Source organism: Rhopalosiphum maidis, chromosome 4, assembly GCF_003676215.2.
Source record: "Rhopalosiphum maidis isolate BTI-1 chromosome 4, ASM367621v3, whole genome shotgun sequence".
NCBI classification, from domain to species: Eukaryota; Metazoa; Arthropoda; class Insecta; order Hemiptera; family Aphididae; genus Rhopalosiphum; species Rhopalosiphum maidis.
The window spans coordinates 53,783,549-53,799,012 of NC_040880.1; the positions used below are offsets into that span (position 1 = coordinate 53,783,549).

Genomic DNA, 15,464 nt, shown 5'->3' on the forward strand with positions numbered 1-15,464 from the left:
CAAATTGTTATATTTATTATGTAATCCTAAAATATTTAAAAGTTTATAGTTATAATAAGTTTATAATCACTATATCAACCAAGATCGACTAATGTGTTAATTAAAATATAATTTAATTATTTTTAGTAAATGTACGAGATATATTTAAGAACCCTTGTCTCCATAACAAACCTAGCTTACGGAAACAATCATTTTATATATAATGTCATTATAATAAGTATTAAGTATTAATATTTGCACAAGTTTACATGTATGTATATCTTAAATTTTTAAATTAAAATAAATAATAGTAATAAATATAATATATTAATTTTATTTGGAATAAATTGCATTGATTAAATATAAGTACCTATACTAAATATTTTTGGATCTATACCAATAAAAAGCAAATAAATTATTAATGAATAATTTGAATTCATAAAAATATACCCATCAAGAGTTTAAACCCCATGCCAAGCTGAATTGGGACCCGAAAACTTACCGAGCACAATAATTTTACCTGCACAGTTAATTTAGCTAGATATTTTAGCAAACAGCCATGTATGATAATAATCTTGAAACCCACCACACTTAGCGCGGTAGCTCGCAAGCCCGATCCGGGTATGACCCCATACAAGCGACTTGCACACAAACCATATCTGTATTTATTATTTTGAAAAAAGTGGCCTGACGAAAAAAAATTTGTCTGCTTAAATTTTGGCACCCCTATTATAAAACTCAAATTGCATCACCGAGTAAAACGATGTAAAACTGAAAAAAACACTTTATGAATAAAATTATAAATATTCAAAACGTTTTAGAAAAATATGAGAAGTGGCGTATTTACAACTAATATATTATTATATTATATTATATTTGGAGGAGGGGCCAATGTCATAAATTTAAGGTCTTAAATATGTCATTGATAAGATCTATTATTTAGTACGGGAAATAATAGGTGTTAAAAAAAGTCATTATTATTTAAATTTTTAACCAAATATGTTCAAATAATGGATATCTTATTATCTTTTTAACTCTTAACGTTTAAAAATATATACATATTATAAGCTTGGTTACAAAGACAAAGTTGCTTTAACTCTTAACGTTTAAAAATATATACATATTATAAGCTTGGTTACAAAGACAAAGTTGCCTTAGAGACTATTACGTACCTACAAAAATAATCATTTTTTGAACAACAATTTTTTTCAAAATTTGCTACTTTATATGAGTACTAGATTTATAATGGTTGAAGAAATTGTCATTATAGTTAGTTTAGTTACTGAATGGTGCGATAATTATGTAATGGTTTAATAATTATTTGTGTGATACCAAAAAAATAATTTCCGTAGATACTTGACATTTTCTCCAAAATACATATTTATATGTTCGCTACACGGTCGTTGACATCAACGACTAGCAGTTATGAGGAAAGACAGTTGGCCCAATATCAATTTTACTACAAGATTATGAATGCGATTCGAGATAAATTATCATTAATAATAAAAATATTTAACAAAATTCAAGACGATACTTAACGATAAGAAATCATAAAAGAATTATTAGTGTTTTTAACTTAGGAGGCATATAGTAACCTTGTTAGTTGTTGATACTGTTGTAATACCAACAATGTTCTGATAAGTGATTGTAGTCACATTTGATCCATCGAGACTTCTGATTGCAAATTATCAAATCAAAACGCAAAAAATAAATAATAATAAACAGTAAAACTACATGAGTACACATGTATTTACAAAATATAAAATATTGTAAAATGTAATAAAAATACATTACATTTTCAACGCATTTTTGGTTTATTGATTTGACTGTATGATATTACTTATTTATCTAAATCTCTATTTCTTGTCATGAATTTAGTTTCTGAGAAGTACAATGGATGCATTGATGAAATATTGTATTTATGCAATATTATAATGATGTGTGATTTATAATTTATTTAATGTTCTTTTTGACAAAATTCTTCATTTGGTCATCTGTTGCTGCACTAAACAATTAAAGAGTAAAGAGGTATCCTAATAAAGGCAGTAATGCAGTAATGGAGATACTTCATTCTAATTTTATGTTTAAGTATTAATTTTAGAAATTATATGCTTACATACGAAACTAATATACCTTTTTTGTTTGTATATTAAAACATTCAAGGACGAAACACTTAGGTACCTAATACATTAGTTATACTAATTAAATTCAAGTATATTTTAATAATAATGAAAAAAATAAATCATAATACATCAGTAACTGACTAGCACTGAGCACTAACTTTAAAACCGCGGATCGTTAGTTGATTGCAAATACTAATACAAATATAATCTAGGTACTTAGACAAAATAAAAACAATTTCGTTGTATATTTTAATACAAATAATTTAAATTAAAGCAAACTCACTATATATTCATATAGTCATAGGTCATATTTACATTATAATTTTTAATTAATGCGAGTATAATGAAATAATTTTTGTGTTTTGAAAAAATACAAAAAATTATAAAATTATTTTTGAAATCCTTGGGCCATCACACAAAAAAAGAATTACAGCAGTAAATAATTTATATTTTCTACAAAATATTTATATTTACGCTGCACGGTAGTTGACAACAACGACTAGCTGTGTTGAGCAGTGGCGCAACGAGAGTTCAAATCTTAGGGGTGCTATAATTATGAATTGTTTACAAAGTCGTAGGGGGCTCAGCCCTCACCCCCCCCCCCAACTTTACATAATCCCAGAATTTAGATTATACTATAATTATATTTTCAATATCAATTATGGAAAAAAAAATATGACACAGTTCATTTTTTTATTATAGTGAGTGTTAAACATCATTTCTATCAATATTTGTAAATTTGTTTAATATTTCTTAAGAAACAATGTCATTAGCTAAGTATTTCTCAATATGTATGATACTTAAATTAATAATTAGTGAAGCGCTGCTTTAACATGCTGCTTCGCAAGTCGCAACCAATTTTTCAACATCCTCATTGAAGAAAGACTTCGTTACATGTTGCATAACTGATAGGTATGGTTAATACAACCTGCATTAATTTGTATAAATTTAGAAATACTTTTTTATTTTGTATTTTTTTTTTTTTATGTCATCTAACTGTTTTTTAAATAGTTCTTCAATGCATTTCTGTATTTAAGCACCCATATTCAAATTTATTATGTCCTAAAATCATAGAATATTTTTAAACTTTCTAAAAACTAAACAGTATTAATTATATTACGTTAGATACTTGATAACTTTTCTAATATGCACCCATTAATGTTGAATAAAATGTTAACTATTTTCATAATCTATATTCAGAAAATAATCAATGGACTTTGGCCATCTGAAGATTTTTATTTGCAAACCTAAACTCTAAATTATTAATAATTGTTTTTTATAGCTAAACAATTAACGAATCGAACACACAAGACACAATTCCACTTTAAAGATGATAATATAATTTACATTTTATCATTAACTCATAACAAGTTAATAGTACATCTATAGTAATCATAGAAACTATTGTGAAACCAGAATTTAAACAAGAAACTGAAATACTGGTCAGACAAGTTGTTACTCGTGGTGACGGCTTGACCGGCAGTACTCAGCACTCGACACACAGGCATTCGACAGTTAGCTTTGCCGCCGAGTATGAGAAGGTGTGAGGTCTTTTAGCAGTAAAACAGTATTACGGTATTTCAAAAGACATACAAATATTTTTTCTATTTTTTCAAAACTAATTCGTCGTTGTTCGCGATGGACCAACAAATCACAGTTTCGACAGAGATGGTAATGATGCATCTACAAAATTATTAAATATACTTCATCTTAAATCCTTGGACAATTGAACCTATACACTTTATACAATGTTGTAAAATTTTCAAGTTTAAGTATTTAAAATTTAAATACTTTCAGCATGAAATATTTTTGATATTATTTCAAATATATTTTTTTTATTGAACATTTTTCTTAATGATTTTATTCATCAGTAGACCATGTAAAAAAACAATCAATGAATTATTTTTAAAATATTCATATCTATAATTGTTTCATACCTATCATCATTGTTTGTTATGACTAGCTCAGAAGCAAATATTGCCGATATCACGTCGAATGGAATTATAATTTTAAAAATACATAAAACGCATCTTCATCGAACAAGTCTATTAACCACTATACAATCGCTGTACGACCAATTTATACTAAGTTATATGATATCTGTTCATAAATCACTAAAAATTAATTATCATTTTTTTTTTATGTATATATTTTCGAATGTGATTGATCTATTTTAATATACATTTAACCGACAAATATTGTTTATGATATAAAATATTCACTTGTCCCCGACTTTATAAAATATTTTAAGGAAAAAAAAATTTGGTCAGACATTGTTAGCATTGGTTAGCTTTATCAGTGTTTTGGTCTAATATTATAATTACCGACATCAAAATTGATATCACATCAATTCAATAATTTTTTAATTATAGATAATGTTACGTAACATTGTACCTTAATTAGCAATTAAATGTCGTCATTAAAATATTTTATGAAATATCTATTTTAAAAATAATAACGAAAATTATATTTTTAAACAAATTTCTGTTATACAGATTTCGACGAAAATCAAAGTCAAAGGTTTCGAGATACACTACTTTAAAATTGGAAACGGACCACAGAAATTATTGATTTTTCCGGGAACATTAGGTACAGCATCTAAAATAATACATTGTCTCAGTCTAATAAAATGTTTGAGTGTTTGACAATGTTGAAATATTCTATATTGTAATATTATAAGGTATTTATTTCTCTAGGTAAAGTCGTTAATTTTAGACCACTGACGGAACACCTCAGTAGAGAAAAATATACAATATACCTATGGGATCCTCCGGGTTATGGTTTCAGTCGACCGCCGAACAGAGATTTTTCACCGGGATTCTTATACCGTGACGCTGACTGCGCCATTGCCCTCATGGAGGTAATATCTAATATCATCATATTATTATTGGTACGCTTAAATATTTACATGTAGTGACGGTGATGGTTGTATTCTCTGTTTCGAATGCAGGCTTTGGACATCGACAAGTATTCGGTGTTGGGCTGGTGCAACGGTGGATGCACCGCTCTGATCGCAGCGTCCAAAGCCTCCGACCGAGTGGACAAGGTAGTTGTGTGGGGCTGCAACGCGTATGTCACTAACGAAGAGCTCGATGTCTACGAGACGACGCGCGACGTTCGCACGTGGTCCGATGCTAGGAGACTACCGCAGTTCGAAATGTACGGCGAGGAGTACGTGTCGAAAACTTGGTGCGGGTGGATAAACGCCTTCTGGAAAATTCTCAACGACGATGCCGGTGACGTGTGCCGCGGAGTATTGGCCGAAATAAACGCGCCCACCCTCATCCTGCACGGAACAGAGGACGCGCTCGTACCGGTCGAACACGCCGTATACCTGCACAATCACATCAAGGGCTCGACGTAAGTACAAGTTATATTAAGGCAATAATTAATAAGTGTGGGTAGTGGTAGTCACAGGTAACCGCAGTGTGTTCAATGTGTGTTTCATGGGTAAGTGCACGACGCATTTTTTACAATTTTAATTGGTACATAATTAATTGTCAAAATAATTGTCAATTGGATAAAATCGGGTAAAAATAAAGATATAATAATATATAATGTATATTGTTTTACTTATTAACTTATAATATTTTGCTGTTTATGTAAACGTCCTACTTTCCTTTGTAGTTTTGTTTCCAATTCTAAGATTTATTAAAGTATAAGTATAATATATGAATTTATAATAACTCGAATAATTATTTTATAGCCTCTGACTCTTGTCATATCTTCCAGCTTTTAATCTCAACACCTTCATCTCTCATATCTATCTTCAGTTGTACCTACTTTGTATCAAGTAATTTATTTTCAATTTCAATCAATTAAATTATATTGTTTACTCTACAACCTAAAAAGCTCATTTTAATCTAGCTGAAAAAAAAATATGTATTATGACTATCATGATTACCTAATATAATATAGTGTATTAAAAAATAAATAATTTCATACCATAAGTCTGATTATGCTCCTAATATATACCCTAAATGCAACAATGTTTCCAATTGCAAACATAATTCTGACTAAGGTATTATTACCAACGTCCAACACTATACATAACATGACAATTGCCAATTAGTGAAATAGTAACTACTTTTAGTAATCTAATCTATTATTTTCTGATCATAATTTTTTTTTTTTTTTTGTATTACAGACTTGAAATATTTCCAGATGGCAAGCATTATATACATATTATGTACCCCTTAAAGTTTGTTTCGATAGTGGATAACTTTCTTTCTATCAAACAGAAGCTGAGTAGTGCATGGTAACCACTAATCACCACAACTTATAATGCTTCATTGTGTATCATTGGTATTAAGATTGAAGGCCTAATAATAATGTTTTAATTAAGTTAAATTAATTTAACACTATTAAAATTGGTTTAACTTGTAAACTCGACAAAGCACATGTAATATATTAATATGCCATGAATCGTGATTAATAAATACCACATTTTATAGGTAGTTCTGTGGAGTTGCAACGCGTATGTCACTAACGAAGAGCTCAAAGTCTACGAGACCTCGTGCGATATGAATAAAATTGCATAAAAATTAAAGTTACAATCTTTCATGCCCGACATAATTCTATTACCTACCAATTCTTAATCAAAATATTTAATATCCCGTATTGTAACTAACTTTAGTGTTAGGAACTTAGGAAAAAAATTATTCTACTATTAATCATTTAGTTTGTAATCTTAACAAATTTTATCAAATTTGTACTTTTGTTTTCAACTTCTAAGACTTATTAAGGTATAACGTCATATGAATTTTATCTATAAATTGAATAATTTGATAGCTTTTGACTCTCTGCCATGCCTTCAAGCTTTAAATCCCAAACACTTCAACTCTCATATCTATCTCCGCCACATATACCTACTTTGTGTCAAGTCATTTATTTTCATCCTCAATTAATTAAATTATAATGCCCTGCTCTGCAGGCTAAAAAGCTCATTTTAATTAATTTTCTTAAAAACTTTAATATTTCTTTCAATCTCTACTCCATTCTCAATACTGAATCCGTAAACTCCTATTAACACTGTAATCATTTTTATTTTAGAGACTAGCTTAATCATAAAATATACTTGTAATTTTTATATTTTGTAATTGTTGATTGACTTGTACCTTAGATTGTAAACTAGTATCTAGGTATCAAAAAAACATATGAATTATAACTATCAAGAATACCTATAGTGTTTATAAAAAAGAAATAACTAGACAGCATAAATTTGATAAATATAAAAATATTGATAAACTTAAAAGTTAAAATAAGTAGAAGAATATTAGGATTATGCTCCTAATATATACTCTAAATGCCATAATCTTTCAAGCTGCTAAGACATTATTACCAACACTATACATAACATGGCAATTGTCAATTAGTAACTATTTTTAGTTATTTATTATTTTCTGATCATGGATTTTTTTTTTTTTTTTTTTATAGACTTGAAATATTTCCAAATGGCAAGCATCTTCTACATTTTGTGCACCTCTTAAAGCTTATTTTGATAGTGGATAACTTTCTTTCTACCATACAGTAAGCTGAGTGGTGCATGGTAACCACTAATCACCACCACTTATCATGCATTTAAATGCTACATTGTGACCATTGAATAGAACTTAATTTTAAAAGAAGATATTAAGTTTGAAGGCCTAATAATGTTTTAATTAAGTTAAATTAATTTAACACTATTAAAATTGATTTAACTTGTAAACTTGACAAAACATTGTAATATGCCATGAATCATGATTAATAAATACCACATTTTTTTTATAGGAATGTAATTATATTATTTTATTTTTAGAGATCACAAAATAAATAGAGCATACTACACATTAAAAGTATGCAATAAATAATTGATGTATTATATAAATGTGTATGATTTCAGCGCATTAATATATTATTAAGACTTACCAATTCAAAATTGAATTAATATTGCTTGAATTTAATTTAATGAAGATTAAGTATAACAATTAAAAGATAGTTTAAACTTGATCATATAATAAACAGAAAAAAAATTAAATTTATATAATATATATTAATCAAAAACTCAATTTGAATGAATTGCAAAAATGTCTTATTCTGTTTAATATTTTGTATATTCCATAATAAATATTTATTAATAAAAGTGAATCTCTTTTTTTCACAGAAATAAAATATAATTGTGATTGATTTTTATCAATTATAATGGAATAATGAAATTCATAACAAATAACAACTCTAGTAACTTAAACAATAATAATAAATAATGTATAATACTATGTCTTATACTCATAGAACACTGTGATATTTGAGTTCAAATATATTTTAAAAGAATAGCAAACTTTGTTGGAGTATAAGGTGCAACTCCATTTCAAAAAATGTGACAAAAGTGACCACACAATATGATGTAAAAATCATGTTAGAATAAATATTAAGTAAAAAAAACCGTGAAATGTTAACATGTTCAATGAACATAAAATAGGTTGTCTCAGTTCTACTAAACTCCACCATTATATGCATATTCAGCTTTGTTGTGCATTATAAGTCGGTCTTCAACAAAATAGAAACTGTCTGATTTAGTTTCAAATGGATTTTGGATCATTTCCTTAACTGCAAATACAAAGATAAAACATTATTAAAAATCATATTAGATATTTATTAATAATTAAAATATATACTTGATTCAGGATCCAAATTTGGAAACTTGTATATATGTTCACATGTATTTTTGCTATGTGGTATGCAAAAACCAAATTCAAAGTCAAATGTCTTTAATAATTTGTTGCGGAAATAATGACGTTCAATCATGCGAAACTTGTTAACTGGCTTACTTCCCACAGTAAATTCCACGCTAGATGAAAATTAAATACATAAAAAGTTAATATTATAATTTAAGACCATAAGATTTTACAAAAATGAATTTATGAACCCTAACTGAAAGATGTACTATAGAATAAAATGAAGCAAAAAAATATTTATTACAATTCTTACGTTGCTCCAACCAATTTCAGTTTAAGAAACTTTGGTGTAAACTGATAGCGTACAAATCGGCCACTATTTAGATCTGTTTCCTCTACTTTTCCTTCAGTTTGATTGTCTTCTAAATACATAATATCATACTATTAAATAACATTAATCCAATACACATATTATTATATATTAAATCAGTATAAACATACCAAGTATTACAGAAGGCTTGGCAATTTCAAACAAAACCATGCCTGTATCAAGGTCACGTATTTTAAAACGTATAAAGTCTATATTATATATATTTGCATCTGGAGCACATAAATACCCTGTACAAATAAAATTATACAAATAAATGAAATCATACTAGTTTTATTCTAAATATTTATATACATTACCTTCTGTAATTTTAGGCAAAGTCAATACATCTTCTGGTGATATTATAGTTTTTTTACGTATAATTTGTTCAGCTGCTTGTTCTGCTATAAAACAAAAATTTAAGTTTATAAATACTAGTTTGATAATTACCTTAACAAGCCAATTCTTAAAATATTTTTGTATTTAGAAATATTAATGTCATCAATAATATTGTTGATATAATAAATTACAATATTTTATTAAAATCCTTAATAATCCTCAAAACTTTATAACAGAAAATTATATAAACAATTGAATTAAAGCAATATGTGACAATTGCACATAATAATTACTAAGAAAACTGATCAGTGGATTAATTATAAGTGTTAATTTAATTTTTTTTTTTTTTTAGTGTTGATTGGTCAATATAAAAGTAGTGCATTTATTAGCTATAAATTAAAATTATTAAGGTTCCCAATGATTGCAAAATTTCAACTCTATGAGGGTACTACTATTTTTTTGTTTGTAGCTCAATTGATTTTAGTAAGTAACTTAAGTGGTAAGAGCTAAGTACAAATAATAGTGTTGAGTACTCACAATCGTCATTGGAGGCAGCGGAGGTGGCAGCATTAGTCCTGTTACTGGCCATTTTTGAATTCGTCCCAACAGATATCATGCTTTATCGATGAACACCAACACGGTATGGTGTAAGCTGTCAACAGTTAGATTCCATCTTGCTGTTGACTTGGTCAACAACAATGATTTCCCCGCGTAGATAGTTAAGTGGACGAAAGAAAATGAAAAACTGTGGAAAATATTTAAACCTAACAAATGTTGTGTCTTTGAGAATTATAATGATGGTTTTATGCCCGGCTTAGTTCGGAATCGGGAATAATGGCACAACCCACTAACCCAGACGGTTTATTTCGCACTTGTCATTGTCTCGGAGTGACACGAGTAGGTATTATGTGCGCAAATGGAATAATAGTAATAATAATAAAAAAAAGGTAGAGGGAAAAAACGCGAACGGGGTAATATAATAATAGGGGTCAATGATCTAGAAAAAACACATTAACCCCACGGGCATAACAACCTACGCAAAACACCAGTCATTCAGCCCGCGCCCCGCGGGTAGAAGTCGTTAGATCACTCACGCGCGCGCGCGTTCGCCCTTAATCGTTATCTGTTATCACTTATCATTTCACGTCGATGATTGATCGTTGACCGATGAGTACGGCAGCTGACGCGCTCTAGTCGACGGATCAAGTGACTACAGGTTGTCGAAATCGGGACAAAATTGAAATTAGTAATTTATAGCTCAAAAATACATGACAAAATTTCACCAAATATACTCCCAATTCCCAAGAAGAAAAAATAAACAAACTATTTTATGTTTTTAATACAAACAAAAAATAGCAAATACTGCCAATGAGAGGGGCCATGACCCCCGTGTGTCCCCTGGATACGCCACTGGATACCGTGCCTACCTACTACCTACTCTAATCTTTATTCTATGCCTACAACCCTATATAGTACCCATAACAGACATAAACTATTATCTGGTATAGTAAACTAAATCACAATTTTCATATCGGGAAAGCAATTTGACATTCGTATGCAACCGACAGTAGTATACCTCCTACAGTCTTACCATTAATCGATGGTCTTACATGCCTATCGGCTACCATCAAGTATCTACATAATTGTTTTGAATTTATAAATTATAATTTAATAAAAGGATTTAATGACATGCAATATATTTTATTCTATAGTAGTATAGTCTATAAGCCTTAAACTATTACGACTAAGCCACTGTTATTAGGCGTCTAGATTGTACCTATATGTAGAACCGTACTGATTAACTGATTTTTAGTCTTGCATATAGCATATTACGACCCTGATAGTGTCCTGATAGTCTATAAATTATTAAAAAATATTAATTAGTTGCGGTCATTTCTTGTAAAATTGGATTATAATATTTTGAGTTATGGAATATTATATATTATATACAATATAAAAATAATAAAAATTAAATAATATATTATATTTATATTCGTTTTAGTTTACATATAAATAAAATAATTATTCATTTTTTTTTCGATTTCAAGTTTTGAATTTAAAAACAAAATACGATATTTACGATATTACGATATTTTTGCATATTTCATGGGTTAGGGCATAAAAATGTATGTTTTAAGGTTTTGTATGTATAAATGCTTTTTTTCATACTATTCTATTTTTAATAAGGTATTTAACGTGTATTATTGACTATTGTACTATTGATGTCGAAATTAAATTAATTTACTGATATCAAATCTCATACAAGTCGTACATAACAGATGACAAAAATCGTTAGACAATCGTTTTTAGTTTGATGTGATCCATTGATCAACATGCGTCGTGCCTGTGTTCAAATATTATTTTTATTTGCGTTGATTTCTTTGTTTAATTGTAAAATTAATAAAAAAATTTTTAATGAAAATATAAAAATAAAAGTTAAAATTTAATAGTTTTTTAGCACATTTTTAAGCATATTTTGTCAGTTTTTAGTGCATATATGCATGCATATTTAATAGTTTTTAAGTGCATTAAATTCACAACCTTTGTCATTAATATCTTACGATTAAAAAGTCGAATACGTAAAGTACACATTTGTCATTTTCACTGTATATTATGTGTATATCCGTATTTTTCAACTTCTCGTATTATAAGTATTATATATTTATATGAGCATTCTTTTCTAAAATATTCTTTACAGTGATTTTGGCAAATAAAACTATAGGTTAAGTACCTGTCATTAATTTTGATCGACGATTAGGTACCTTATATTTAATAGACAGTTCATTTGGCGTTCTTTTTAAAGAAAAATATAATAAGTAATATTCTGATAAAATTATATATATATATATATAATGAATAATGATGACGCGACGAGTCGACTGTACTCCAAATTACGTACACACCGATAAGCTCGATAAAATCGTGCGTTGAACTAATGGTACCTGCGTAGTCCTATACTATTTAAAATTTTAATTTTTACTTTTCATATATGAGTACCATTCAAAATAGCTTTAACAATGCACAACAGTTGAGCAGGATATAGTAAATAGTAATATGTAATTTATAAACTTATAACCTATATATTATAATTTAAATTTACTCGTACCTACTCTCAACTCGGCAGATAAATATACAGCCACAGTCATCACTCATCAGACACTCACTTATTTAATCGGAACGAATAATGACGTATATACTATAGTATATATATATGCTAAAATGTGATATGTATAATAATGTATTATTTACAATTATATACTATTATACAGAAATAAAAACAATCCTTGAATATTTTTTAAATACATGAGATTGGTAACTATAATTATAATTTATTAACATTTAATATGAAAAAGGTAGTGAAGATTATCTAAGCATAAATAGCATCGAACAAATAAAAACAGACAGTGAAACAGATAATATAGAAAAAAAAACATTTTTTTACGTAAACAAGAAAAATTAACAAAAAGCAATATTATGTAATCAAATATTAATTATTATGCATTCGTTTTGCTTAAAAGAAAATTGAACGAAGAATTGTTGTATAGGTTATAAATATAAAATTACAAGGATAGATTTTTTTATTATTATGTTGTATAGTTCAGTTATTAAACTCTACCTACTTCGTTTACCGTTTGGATTACCTATCTAATACTTGATTCATTGATTGTAAAATTTTCGAAAAAATAGATTTTTTTTAAAAAAACGTACATATTTCCTTATTACCCAGCAGGTTTAATATTACGTGCGACATGCGTGCGTGTAAATAATTCCATCGATTTTCAAGTATTAAACTATTTAGGTAGAAAACATTTTTGACCAGTAAAAATAAATGAAAGACTATCATTATGATTTCTCAATTAATAAAAATATTGTACAATAACGTTTCAAAATTTAAAAAAAAACTTACAATTTTTATGATTTGACAGTCAATATTAAAGGGAATATCGATGTAAAAGATAAATTCTACTGATTTTCATTTAATGGGATGATAGTAAACCACAATTCAAATTAGATAAATCCAAAAATATAGTGTTTTATCAATATCGTATCAATTCAAGTTGTTTGAAGAAATTGTACTATATATCGTTACCACAAAAATAAAAAAATATATAAATTTTATAATACCTACCTACAAAATTAAATTTTGTTCAAAATAAATTTAAGAAAAAAACGCAAGACTTATTCCTAGATCCCAGCCTTGACAGTTATTAAACATTCTCAGTCTGAGCTTAGTGAATAGTGAAATACCAAAAGAAAACGCAATAGTATTTTTTCTAATTTAAGTTAAATTATTCAAGCATGCCGAAAATTGTTATGGAAAAACATAACAACTTTTTAAAATGAAAAATAATATTAAAAAATTGCAGTAATTTTTAAATGATGATTACTGCAATATATAAGTTCTGGATAATTTTTAGTAATAATTATTGTATTGTTATTTATTTTACTAAATTAATAAATTAAGTATCGAAATTGTCTTAAAATAAATTATAATTTATAATTAATATACTGCATTAATTTTCTTTTAAATACCCTGTAATTAATATATGAATTTGTGTAGTGTAGTGTAAATGTGTAATGGCTGCAGTCGCAATTCAACTTACTGCTTTAATCCCCAGAAAATAAACCTGACAAATTATTAATTCATCAACATCATTAACTATTAAGTATAGACATCGACATTTAATTATTTCACTAAACCAATTGATAAATACCTATATTTAATTAAAAAATTCCATTAAATTGTTCGTTTAAAATATACAAGGCATGCGTTGACGTATTGTACCTAATATATATTGCAAAAAAAAAAACATTATATATTTTACAGTGATAATTAGTTGACCAAAATCCATAAATAATAAATATACATAAGTACAAATATTAATTTCTCAAAATGGTATGAAACGAATCTAGGGCATACCCTTAGCTAGAATTACTTCATATTTTTTAAATCACGTACCTGTGTTATTTATATAGAGATATGCTGAACAGGGAACTTCGTTAGCAATGCCTTCCTTCAGCGATCAGCTACATCCTTTATTGGAAAAAAATCAATCAATTTCAATACTATAGTTATACACAACAAAAACGTGCATCTAGCAGTGCTCAGAGTGCTCTGTTGGCCATCCGGTTATAAGCAAATGTACAATAAGAATGTAAGATTAAGCTAAAATGCATAATATAATATTATTAACATTAATGTTCTAACCTATAACCGTTTTCCGTGTAACCATATTAATCGATATATTACACTGTAGTCTGTAATACTGTATAATAATTGAATCAATCGTCGTAAAATGTGGTCCTGCAGAGTACCCGTCGTGTCACCGTGTCATCGTTATAAAGTCCTAGAAGTGCAGCTTATTAACATTGTTATTCATTATTATTGGGTGGGGATGAGACCTTGACTTTTATTTATATTATAAAGACGACTGAACGATTTGTTGGCGTAAATGCCTTCTCTTAACTGCTTGTTGATACAATGTCAATTTGCTGTTCATTATCAGTTAATAATTTATATTGCGTATGATAACTATTAATGTATTTTGATTTCAGCCGTGTATTCCACCCGTCACACAGAATTTAAAATCAAATCAGCCAATCATGTGTTTATTCACTTAACATATTTTACTTATAAAACTACAAACTCGAACAAAAGACAAAGCAGTATTAATATTACATATTTTATCAAATATACAACCTATAAATTCTAACTATCAACTTAAAAGCTTAAACGGAAACATAGTGGAGACTGATGCCTACTAAACTAAAATAATATATTATATAATAACTTAATAAGTAATAAACTAATAACATAAAAAAAAAGTTCTTAGTTTGTAAATATTCTTTGAATTACTTTGATTAAATTAAATTAAAATATATGTGCAAGTTCTATACTTATATATTATGTTCTTAAACTTCATATAATTAGAATATATTTTTATTGTTTTCAACAAAACTATTTTATGTCAGCACAAAAATATGCTAAGAAGATAAAATTGC

General features: G+C 27.5%; 2 protein-coding genes across 5 annotated transcripts; one reads left to right on the forward strand and one right to left on the reverse strand.

Annotated features, from left to right (window-relative positions):
* The first annotated feature begins 3,622 nt into the window (after window positions 1-3,622).
* LOC113556992 (valacyclovir hydrolase-like) lies at window positions 3,623-7,827 on the forward strand. 3 transcript variants are annotated; one of them, XM_026962252.1, is made up of 6 exons: window positions 3,623-3,773; window positions 4,598-4,691; window positions 4,799-4,962; window positions 5,053-5,462; window positions 6,250-6,360; window positions 7,539-7,827. In XM_026962252.1, coding segments are annotated over exons 1-6 (813 nt in total). In that variant the 5' UTR covers window positions 3,623-3,740; the 3' UTR covers window positions 7,540-7,827. The 3 variants fall into 3 exon arrangements, with proteins under 3 accessions (XP_026818053.1, XP_026818054.1, XP_026818052.1); XM_026962253.1 differs by lacking the exon at window positions 6,250-6,360; XM_026962251.1 differs by lacking the exon at window positions 7,539-7,827 and having other exon boundaries at window positions 6,250-7,528.
* A 504-nt stretch (window positions 7,828-8,331) lies between these two features.
* Window positions 8,332-14,788, reverse strand: LOC113556233 (protein unc-119 homolog B). 2 transcript variants are annotated; one of them, XM_026961058.1, is made up of 8 exons: window positions 14,671-14,788; window positions 14,422-14,496; window positions 9,999-10,206; window positions 9,443-9,526; window positions 9,257-9,373; window positions 9,069-9,177; window positions 8,756-8,928; window positions 8,332-8,687 (listed from the first exon to the last, which is right to left on the reverse strand). In XM_026961058.1, the coding sequence occupies exons 3-8, from the start codon at window positions 10,075-10,077 to the stop codon at window positions 8,575-8,577; spliced, it is 675 nt and encodes a 224-aa protein (XP_026816859.1). In that variant the 5' UTR covers window positions 10,078-10,206; window positions 14,422-14,496; window positions 14,671-14,788; the 3' UTR covers window positions 8,332-8,574. The 2 variants fall into 2 exon arrangements, with proteins under 2 accessions (XP_026816859.1, XP_026816858.1); XM_026961057.1 differs by lacking the exons at window positions 14,422-14,496; window positions 14,671-14,788 and having other exon boundaries at window positions 9,999-10,690.
* Window positions 14,789-15,464: the final 676 nt, after the last annotated feature.

Excerpts from the sequence above, each read along its gene's own strand:
- LOC113556992 (XM_026962251.1), top strand. The coding sequence starts at position 3,741 with ATGGACCAACAAATCACAGTTTCGACAGAGATG. Across the intron at positions 4,692-4,798 it reads GATTTTTCCGGGAACATTAG|GTAAAGTCGTTAATTTTAGA; the intron begins GTACAGCATCTA and ends TTATTTCTCTAG. Across the intron at positions 4,963-5,052 it reads GCGCCATTGCCCTCATGGAG|GCTTTGGACATCGACAAGTA; the intron begins GTAATATCTAAT and ends TTTCGAATGCAG.
- LOC113556233 (XM_026961058.1), bottom strand. The coding sequence starts at position 10,077 with ATGATATCTGTTGGGACGAATTCAAAAATGGCCAGTAACAGGACTAAT. Across the intron at positions 9,527-9,998 it reads CGCTGCCTCCAATGACGATT|CAGAACAAGCAGCTGAACAA; the intron begins GTGAGTACTCAA and ends TTTGTTTTATAG. Across the intron at positions 8,688-8,755 it reads AAATTTGGATCCTGAATCAA|TTAAGGAAATGATCCAAAAT; the intron begins GTATATATTTTA and ends TTGTATTTGCAG.